At 48.4% G+C, this 10,497-nt stretch overlaps 1 protein-coding gene and 1 pseudogene across 1 annotated transcript in view; both read right to left on the reverse strand.

Annotated features, from left to right (window-relative positions):
* The window catches only part of LOC120837552, a 33,360-nt gene extending 32,750 nt beyond the window's left edge, over positions 1-610 (reverse strand). Inside the window, exon 1 of the mRNA XM_042288392.1 lies at positions 544-610. Coding sequence (XP_042144326.1) covers positions 544-610 — 67 coding nt within the window. The remainder of the gene's footprint in view (positions 1-543) is intronic.
* A 3,543-nt stretch (positions 611-4,153) lies between these two features.
* On the reverse strand, positions 4,154-4,685 carry LOC120837553 (annotated as a pseudogene).
* Positions 4,686-10,497: the final 5,812 nt, after the last annotated feature.

Consider the following 10,497-nt stretch of genomic DNA (forward strand, 5'->3'; position numbering starts at 1 on the left):
GTTATCACCACAGCAGGGCACCTTTCAGCTTGGCGAACCGGCTGTATATTGGCCCGGTATCGTCGTCACAGCGGATTTCCTCCCTGGATTGCTGCCTTGTCTCTCCGACTCCATCTGCCAGCGTGTGAAAATCAGCTATGTGTTGGTTCAACACTGCGCGGAATTTGACCCAGTTAGTTTTTGTCCCGGTGGTCTAAATGCGAAGTTCCTTGCGATCTATACTCCGCGACAACTTTTCTTGGCAATGCAGTGGAAGGTACAGGCCCGCGTCCCCTCTCCCATTTTGAGTGTGCGCGGGCTCTCCTCCTCTCCCCGGAAATGGGGGAGGAGGAGAGCCTGCGTACACTCAAAATGGGAGGGGGGACGCGGGCCTGTACCTTCCACTGCATTGCCAAGAAAAGTTGTCGCGGAGTATAGTGTGATTATTATAGGGGAGTGGTCACTGCCCCATGTAGTCTCATATGTCTCCAAGTGAGGAATCATTCCTGTCATGGTAATCGTCAAATCAGGTGAGGTGTCCGTTTGTTTGCGATGGAGACCTACCTATGGTGGGCGTCGCGGGTGTGATGACGGCTTTGAGTTTGTTGGAGTCAATCGCCTCAGCTAGCATCTTACCCCGGGTATCGTCGTTGGGGCATCCCAGTTCTAATGCCGAGTGTTAAAGTCTCCCCCTATAATTATAGAAATACCAGCTGCGTATTTCTTAAGGCCAGCCAGCGATGAGTAATCGTCCTTTGAGTTGCTTCCCGTGAAAAGGTCGATAGTATATCGATGCTATGGCTATCGCCTGCTGGCAAAGAGGTCCTACTTTTACTGTAGTAATTTCTTTAACGTCATTACCCAGGTGTGGTATATCAGCCTCGATAGCTACGCAGTCAGTTCTGATAAGCAATGCTGCTCGTCCTATTGCCAACGGCTGCTTTCGACCTTTACACTGACGTGTTATTATGGGTTTCTGATACGTTCTATAAGTTAGCGAGAAAACATTCTTCGCGTGTTTCTTCAAGTAAAATAGCAATTGGTTTGAAATGCCCGACTAGTTCTCAGCGCCTGTATAGAGCCAATGTATAGACTAGGGTCAGAAGGCCACTGAGGATCCGGTAATTCGCGGCGTTTAGGTTCTTCTGTAGCCTGTTCAAGATAGTGCATGATCTCAGAGAATTTTTCGTTCATTCTGGTCTGCAGTTTGGTGGCTTCCATGATTTTGTCGGTAACCAGTTGTTTAGGTTTTCGCCAATCGTTCGCGCGGTCTTGTCGGAGAATATCGAGCACTTATGTGTATCTGAAGTCTTTCCGCAGTAACGATGGCGCCTGCGGTCATGCTGGCGGTTTCCTAGTAGGCGAACGGTTTTTGCGGTCTCGTGAGCGAGAACGCGAGCGTGATCGTAATTCTTGCTATTGCTTTGGGGACGATTCAGCGGAGCATCGGCTTGCTGTTTCCTCGAGAAGTTTCTCAGCCATTTGCGCCGTAAGCTGGCACAGCTGTTCTTTGAGTTATTTTTTTTCTTTGCGCAGCTCGTCCAGTTGCCGCTGGATTTCAGGAGTAATTGTAAACTGCTGAGAGGCTACTTTCTCTTGCGGCTTAAAGAGATTGCTTGCCCAGGATACCCGTTTATGCTCGGCCGTTTGCTTTTTGTGTTGGATTGGCTGATTGAAGATGCGACCGGGGCATGCTGCATTTAGCGAAATGTGCCCGTGCTCTTGGCACACCACGTACAAGACTTCGTGGTCAAAGACGTCGGTGAAGGGGGGGGGGGGGGGGGGAGGAGGTTGTTTTTGCTCGCAGTTCCTACAGACTGTCTTCGCTGGACAAACTTTGGCTATGTGCTCCAAGTTGGTGGCAGTTATAACAAGCAATAAGCTTATGTCGGTAGGGGTGGACACGCACGATCTCATAGTCCAAAGCAAGGGGCGTGGGAATTTCCGCGGAGTCAAAGGTAATCAGGAGCATCTCGGACGTCCCCAACAGTTTGAGGTCGAGAATCGAAGCCGTTTTGCCACGAAGCCGTTTTGCAACGAGTCCGGCATCTAGAGAACTCGCAGAACGGACATGACACTGACTTTGTGGCTTCGTGGCAGATACGTTGCTGTCTTCGTGAAGTCCCAGTCACTCTGCTTAAACATATTACAAAATACACAATGTTGTCTGCAGACATGATGACATTTATCTGGGGACACTTCCCAGGCATGTTAAGGTGTTGGCTTCGAACATGTGCATGCTTCGAACTAGGGCTGGGCAATTGATCGATTAACCTTCCGATTAATCGATTAAGGGTTTAATCGCGACCAATTCTTTTAACCGGTTAATCAGTTTTTTAATCGGTACTCAAACAGAAGTCAACTGGACGTACGGATGGCTCTATCCTGGACGACCTGCCTGAACTAGGGGTGACTCATGCCCCCCCCCTCCTTCCGTTAAGGAAAACGCTGCGTGGCGTGTATCCGGTCGTTCTGTCCCGAGCGGTTTTCCGTTCCCAGCCAGGTGCTATGAGCAAGGTTCGATTCTAGCGCTCGCGAAGCGTCACGTGCTCGAGGATAGACATTACAGTTCTGCCGAAGCCAGACGAACAAGCCGGGCCCGCAATTGATTCCCGGGCGACCGCGAAACTTTACGTCTTGAGGATCTATTACACATCCTGCCCAGGCAAGACAAACAAGCAAAAAACAACCTGGGAAGCTAACAACGCCATGGTTACTTGTTTCAGTATTCGGCCCGTAAAAATGGACGAGTACACGAGTATGAAAGGCAATCTCGCTGGAAAGTTTGGGTTTAAAGTAAACTCCAGTGGTGAAGTTTTTAACTCGAAGGAAGTCCACTGGATCATCTACAAAAAGCCATTTTCGTACAGTGGAAGCGTAAGTTCGCTTCAGTATCACCTACGAGCGAAGCACCCATGTACGCCGCTGCGGCAAGGATCATCGGCCAAAACGCAGACAACAATCAACGCCTTCTCCCCCCACCGAGGTTCCTTTCTCTAAAAAAAGAAGAAAGCATCGCCCAAGCCCTGACTTCTTGTCTTCCTGCCGGAGAATGTGGACAAACTTCTTTGTCTTCGGAGCTGGAGCAAAAATATGTGAATCTGAATCGTTGAACTATATGTATCCTCAATTCTAAATGTCCTTTGCGCGTGTAACAGAGAGTAAAATAAGTCTTCAAAGGCAAGACAAGTTGTTGCCCACTCCTTTTAATATAGTATTTATAAAAATCAAAGCAACCGATTAATCGATTAATTGATCGATTAAAGGGTGGCGATTAATCGGGTTAAAATTTTTAATCGACGCCCAGCCCTACAGTTCGAACATGTCTAAAGATCATTGTTATTACCAATGTGACACAAAGCAATCATTCAACTAAAAAAAAAAAAAAAAAACCTCAGACACTGTAGATGGGTTTTGTATGACGCATTAGCAGTGTGACCACCGCTTCACGTTTCTCTAGGCCAGGGGCCTCAAACTTACGCCAGTTTGAGGAACGGGATCATCGACCCCCGAGAGGTCGGAGGGCCAGTGCAGGGGAGGGAGGCTTTGGAAGGTGTAAAAGTACAGAAAGTTTTGAGAAAAGGACCTTATGCTTTCTGCTTTTTTGAACAAATCGCTTTTTGAACTGGCATCTTTTGCTTGGAATTGTTTGCCCAAATACTGAAGGCTCGCGTTTATGACAATAACACGATTAGAAAAAAAAAAACAGCAACAAAGAACAATAGATTTGTCATGCTAACAAAGGTCAGGAAGCACATAATGTGGTATGAATGAGTTGGGCAAATGCTATGTGTTGTGTGTGATGTCACCTGACGTTATGACGTCACATGACCTACGTCACAGATTTTCACGTGACACCCTAATATAACACGACACCATGACATCACATAATGACGTCAGATGACACTACGACGTTAAGTGACTGTGATTTCACTGTGCCACGTGACGTCATATGACGCCGACGTCTCTCGACGTCATGGTGCCAACTGACGCCACGGTGTGATGTGACGTCACGCTTTCCCGTGACATCTCGATGTCACATGACGCCATAATGTTACAGTCCTTCATGACAGTTCTTCATGACGGTTTTCTTGTAGATTTTGCCTGATAAAGCACACTCCGTGCTGATAAAAAAAAGTGCGCTTGATTCCCAAAGAAGTAACATAAAAAAAGGCTAACCGCCATACGATTCCCCGCCCACGTAGAAGTCGTTGTCGATGTACTTGGGGAAAAGCGTAACGACTACCGCAGGGCCTCGAACAAGTTCCTGGAAGTGTCGTTGACGTTGCAAGCGCAGCCTTCCTCCGGTTCCGTGAAGCTGAAGCCCGCGCCTACGGGTTTATTCACATAGAGCGCGGAAAAACGGTTGACCCACGTGACGTAGCGCAAATCTGACGAGTCGTATTCAAACACTAGGTACGGTCCGTGCTTTGTGAAGTTGCTGAACAGCGACGTGGGTCCGGGACACACCCTGGAGCCAGATCAGCAAGGGCGCATTGTGCGCTTAAACCTGGAAAGGGTCGCACACAATATTTTTATTTAAAAAAAGAAAAAAAACTGCCTGCGCGAGATTATTGGTTTTTCGCCTTCGATGGGAAGAACCAGAAAAAAAGGTTGCTGCCCAGCTTAACGTCGGCGGTGAGGAAGCCGGAGTAACCGGGCAATGCAACCGGGCACGTCTTCCACCTGGCCGAGCGAGCCGGCATGGGTCAGGTTTTTGGTGGCTCAGTTGTCCAGACTCAATAAAAGGCGTAAGGTATAGCGCGCTGCCAACGCTGTCTTCGTCGCTCGTATTGGAGGCTGCGTGGCTGCAAAACAGTTGAAATGCCCTAGATGGCATACGAGCCTGTTTGCGCTTACAGCGCTGTGCCAGGTAGGCGCCACAGATATCGCTCATCTTAACGCAGACGCAGCTCTGGCTTTGCGCTATATCGGTGTACAAAGCGCATACTGCGTTGCAGCACTGTTGGTAATGTTGAAAACAATGTTTCTATGTTCAAGGCAGAGCTGCATCTTCTATACTATATACTGTTGATTCAGCGCTGAGGTAGCGCTACAATGTATGTGTGAATTGACCTTTTCAGTAATTCATTTACACAGCAAGTTTGTTGCTGCTCTGGTAACTCTGAACAGCAACGCGTAACGTTTTCGAAATGTAACGTGTAAATATACTTCTATTACGGTTTCCGAGGTAACGATGGCAGTAACGATGTCACTTTTATTAGGTTTTTTCACCGTTTCTTAAGGATAAAGATAAAATTGAACGAACAGACGATTTGCAATTTTCCCAAGCGCCCCGGCCAGCGCGCGGGGAATTGTGGGAGAGACTGTCCCTCGTCTGGCCGCTCTGCCTTGAGATCGCATTGCTTTGTCGCTTGCCTCCTCTTAATCCTCTGTGTTTTCGATTACATTACCCATTTTTATCTATTCCAGTGTATTTTTTATTGCTTCTAAGTGTTTCTATTCTCTTCTTCGCGCGATATTTCTTGTATACATATAGTATTTGTGTCTTTATTTTGCCTTCTTCAACGGGAGTGCCGACGGACAACACGCCCCTTCGCGCGTCGTTCCCCGGGTGGGTACTACCGTTGCTACCAATTCATATCGCGCTGTTAGCTGTTCATTTTGGTTCATTTGACCCGCGTGCAGTCGAGAGGAGCCGTTTATGAACACCCTCGCACATGGACAGAGCTCTGAATCAACAATCGCGACGCGAGAGCCGAGTGGCCGAGTGCGGTGCGATTTAGCCGCCCGCGCTCGCTTCGATGACTCGCACTGTAGCGTGTGCCTTCCAGTGCCGCTTACCGCTACTTGATACAGCACGCCGCTTTCCCGTCGCCAATCATTTGTCCGAATGCCTGTGAAACCGTAACACCGTTTATCATATCAAACGCTGCGGCACCTGACAACTGCACGCAGCGGCGCGAGCCCTTTGCAAGCGCCAGCGGTTGAATGTCGCGGCTTGTATGCGCCTTTGGCGTGCATTTATAATCAGTCTGCTCGGCGGTTGTCAGTTGCCAACACCCTTTTTTAAGTGTAGAGATATGTTGTCACCCAGGCCGACATCTTGAAACTCTAGTTCCTTCGACAATTTTATTTCGCTAGACAAAATGTCAGCTCAAGGTGTACCTTTTAGGTTATTTTGGGTTGAAACTACGAGTTTCAAGATGACTTCCTGGGTGACAGCACATCTCTCCACTTGAATTAGGGTGTTTGCAACTGACAACCGCTTAGCAGACCCCCCCAGATTGAGAATGCATACCATAAACGCATACAAGCCGCGACGTTGGGCCACCGGCGCTCGCGAAGGGCTTGCGCCGCTACGCGCAGTTTGTCAGGCACCGCAGCGTTAGATAAGACGAACGGTGTAACGGCTTCGCATGCATTCAGACAAATGATTCGCGGAAATACTTATCTGCACTTGAACAAAAGCGTTAGCAACAGACAACCGCTTAACAGATAGATTACGAAGGTATGCCATAGGCGCATTCCAGTCGCGACATTGAGCCGTCGGCTTTTGCGAAGGGCTCGCGCCGCAGCGCGCAGTTGTCAGGCGCAGGCAGCGTTGCATATGCCTCAGCTTCGCAAACATTCGGACAAATGGTTCGCGGCGACAGAACGGTGTGCTGTATCTGGTTCAAGTAAGCGGCACTCGAAGGCATCCGCTACAGTGTGAGTCAACGGAGCGAAAGACGGCGGCCAAATCAGGGTGCACTCGGCTCCCGCGTCGCGATTGTTGAGTCAGAGCTCTGCCTGCCCCTATGACATGTGCGTGGGTGTTTATAAATGACTCCTCTCGACTGCACGGGGGTCAAATGAACCGAAATGAACAGCTAACAGAGCGATAGGTGTCGGTAGCGACGGTAGTACTCACCCGGGGAACGAAGCGCGAAGCAGCGTGTTGTCCGTCGGCACTCCCATCGAAAAAAGCAAAATAAAGACATAAATACTATATAAATATATAAGAAATATCGCTCGAAGAAGAAAATAGAAACACTTAGAAGCAATAAAAAATACAATTAAATAGATAAGAATAGGAAATAGAATCGAAAAACAGAGGATCAAGAGGAGGCAAGCGACAAAGCAATGCGATCTCAAGGCAGAGCGGCCAGGCAAGGGACAATCTCTGCCACAATTCCCCGCGCGCGGGCCGGGGCGCGTATAAGCAAACCATATCCCGTACAGCACCTGACCACGCCCCCTTGTCACGTGACATGACGTCACTTTCACTAAGACAATTTGTCATGTCACGTGACCTGACGTCACTTCCGCTCCAAACCGAAACCAGTTGTTTTATTGGTTAGCGAATTGTCACGTGACATGACGTCACTCGCGCCGCTGTGGCAAGGTAAACATGGCGCCCGCCGCCGCCTGAAGCACGAAGCCTACACGGTCGATCATCGGTGCAGTCGCTGCTGAAGCCAGAAACGCTTGAGACGGGAAGCCTACGCGATCGACGCAGTCGCGGCTGAGACGCTGTGAACGCGGTGACGCGAGGGACTCAACACTTGGTGACGCAACTACGCGACGCCCGCAGTATGCGACGTCTCGCATCGTGCTTCTGCACAGGAGTGCGTAAAAGGCGCAAGTACTTCTCTTAGCGTTCTCAACTCGTCGCTTGATAAGAGCGAAGCAAGGTTACTACCAACGCCTACCGCTGGTTTCCGAAGTCGAGCCTTCGGTCTCCGACGTCGGGTCTCGATCTCGCCGCTACTCTTGCCGCGCAGGTTCGTCGCCGACGCGGCGGATGTGAACCATGTCATGCATAAACGCTTGCCTTTTTTGATACAAAAATATGCTCTGTCGTCACGAACGCTTACGCCGACTCACAAGCTGAATTTGAAGTATTGCCAGCATTTTTATTTCGCCTGTACGTTGTCATCGCATCACCGTTACTCGCGGCGGCGCAGATCTTCGTGCTTGCCTTCTAGCGGTGCCGCGGCTCTCCCGAAACAAAATAAAAAAGCTGCTCTACGCTTGAACCGCAAATTGGGGAAATGGTAAAGAAAGTACCGTCAGAAACACTCGTATGACGATAGGCATGGTCAGTGGAACTATGAAGAGAAAAAACAAGAGTGCATACTTTGAACTCGAAAAGTTTTTATTTCACCGCATTAAATATATCGTTGCAATGCAGTGCTGGTTTCACAGAATGCTATTTCCTCAGTCCCTTGCAAAATGGCAAGTTCACACTGAAAAGCAACAGTTTACATATACATTAAAAGAAGTTCACGAATGGAAATAATAGTTTTTCTCGAGACCTAGGGTAAAGCAAACAGGCATGTCGCCTCAAACGTATAAGGCACATGAAAGCTGTAACTTTGGAAGCTACTATAGCTTATTCATGTAAAAGCAGCTTCACACACTTGCAACAGCTTATGACCAGTGGCTGACCAGCCAGTCACAAGAGGCTTAAAATTGGTTTTAAGTCATTCCCTTCGTAAGCAGTTGCAGGTGAGTGAAACAGCCTTAAAGGGTGGCACCTTTCGCTGTAAACACCAAATGTAAACAATGAATAAACCTCTTCTGTTCTTACGTAATTTGCACCATGTCGGAATTTTACATCACACTTGTGTGCATGTGACAAAATGTGAAATTGAGCCCGAAACTGACACGGCTGCAAAATAATCAGTTTTAAGAACTCGTGTCGGATTCAAAATTGCGCCCAACAATCCTGGACACGGAGCAGAGGTTTCATTGTATCTGTTCGGATGAGTAGCTGCGTTTTTCCTTTCATTAATCCAGACAGTTCGAATGGATGTAACCTCTGCTTTTGTACATAACATCTGGATATGAGCATAAACAACAGGGGAGGCACCCAGCATTAACATCAGAAGAATGAAAACAGGTTAGAGAGCAGCTGGACTTAATTCTACTAATTGTTTGCTGATGAGTTCGTGGACGACATGAAGCGTAAAGTCTTCTGCTGCGCATGCGAACCCTCTGTGTACGCCCCTCTTTCAATCTCTTTTTTTTTTGTCTCCGCTTTTGAAGAGTCTTTGGGCTAAGGACGTTGGCAACTGGTCACCGGTTCACACTCGACAAGTGCTTCCGGCGAGTCTGCGCCCAACTACATTGCTGTGCTGCGCTGTGTCGCTCAGCACTGCGAGTAGACATAATTTTCGTACAAGTTTTGTGACCGGTTAGTTTGTAGGGTGTGTGAGGAAGCCATTTAGCGACACCTTCTCGCCACACCAGATCTCGCTTTCGCTAGGGCTCAACAACTTGCGATTGCTGCGGAGTGTGCCACAAATGGAAAACCCCACATTTCCGGGCTCCAGAGACGGCAGAGGTTCGCCACAAGGACAAACACCACCTGCACAAGGCATGAAACGGTTCATCGATGCCAAGCCACAGCCTTGGCGCAGGGAAGACATCTCCGAGTACAGCTAGGAAATGTTGCGCACGATGCAAGTAGCTATAATTTTGAACACGCCATTTCTGTGGTGGAAACGGAAACATCATACATGCATGCCGTCAGTAGTTGGCCAAATCCAAGCACCACGCTCCAGAAGTGGAATCCAGTCATCATTTGGGATCATTGAATTAAGGCAGAAATCGTTGAAGTTCAAGTAAATGAAATCTTCATCTGCATAGATGGTGAGGCTTGATCAACAATTGTTCTAAAGAGATAGTGTCGGCTTCGAATGGCAGCATAGACTGAAACCTAAACAGCTCTCTGGACGTATTCACGGTGTAAGTTGGTGGTTCTGGGAAATGTCAATTTTTCCACGTGGTTCAAGGGAAAGGAGCGTGAGCCACCATTGCTGACCGTGAAAAGACGTGGAGCAAGCCTGCTTGAAAGAAACCGGTTTGAAGTATTCGATAAGCTACGTGATGCGTGAGCAACAGACCTTTCCGGAAACATGTGGTGCTCCCAGCGTCTCCTTTATGCACTGCGACGTCCAGATGTATGGCACGAGGAATTGTCCCAGAAGCGAAGACGGAGTTGATGTTTGTTTAACAGTTTGTGATTTCAGAACACGGAGGGGGCAGAGGGAGAGCAAAACAGAGGGTGTGATGTCCTTTTTTTTTTAACCACTCACTCAATTTTTAGCATTTTCTGAGCTCCTAATGATAAGAAAGATTGAATCGTACTACTACTACGATATACAAAGCGTTCGAGCCGGCACGAGCGTACATCCGAAGAGCCCCACAATTCCCCCCGTTGCAAGGTCTCTTGGGATTTTCCGGAAAGGTCTATTGCGCATTCAGAAAGGGAGAGAGTGGGGGGTCCAAGGAGATGACAAATTAAAACACTCTTTGTCGAGGCTTGAGAAAGGACGGTCTTGCTCTTGTCTACCGCCTAACACAACCAAAGCACTACTATTTAAGGTGTCCTTCAATTAGCCGAGCCACTCCCACAGACTCAAGGGCTGCCAAAAGAATTTCCAAGGGTCTTCGAGTAAGGACTTGGCGGACCCACATACATTCACACTAAATCTAAACTTCAAACCCAAGTACCACAAGACTCGACTTGTTCCTTTGGCCCATGAGTCAAAGGTGTAGTACACCATC

This window comes from Ixodes scapularis, unplaced genomic scaffold, assembly GCF_016920785.2.
Source record: "Ixodes scapularis isolate PalLabHiFi unplaced genomic scaffold, ASM1692078v2 ptg002615l_1__unscaffolded, whole genome shotgun sequence".
Classification (NCBI taxonomy): Eukaryota; Metazoa; Arthropoda; class Arachnida; order Ixodida; family Ixodidae; genus Ixodes; species Ixodes scapularis.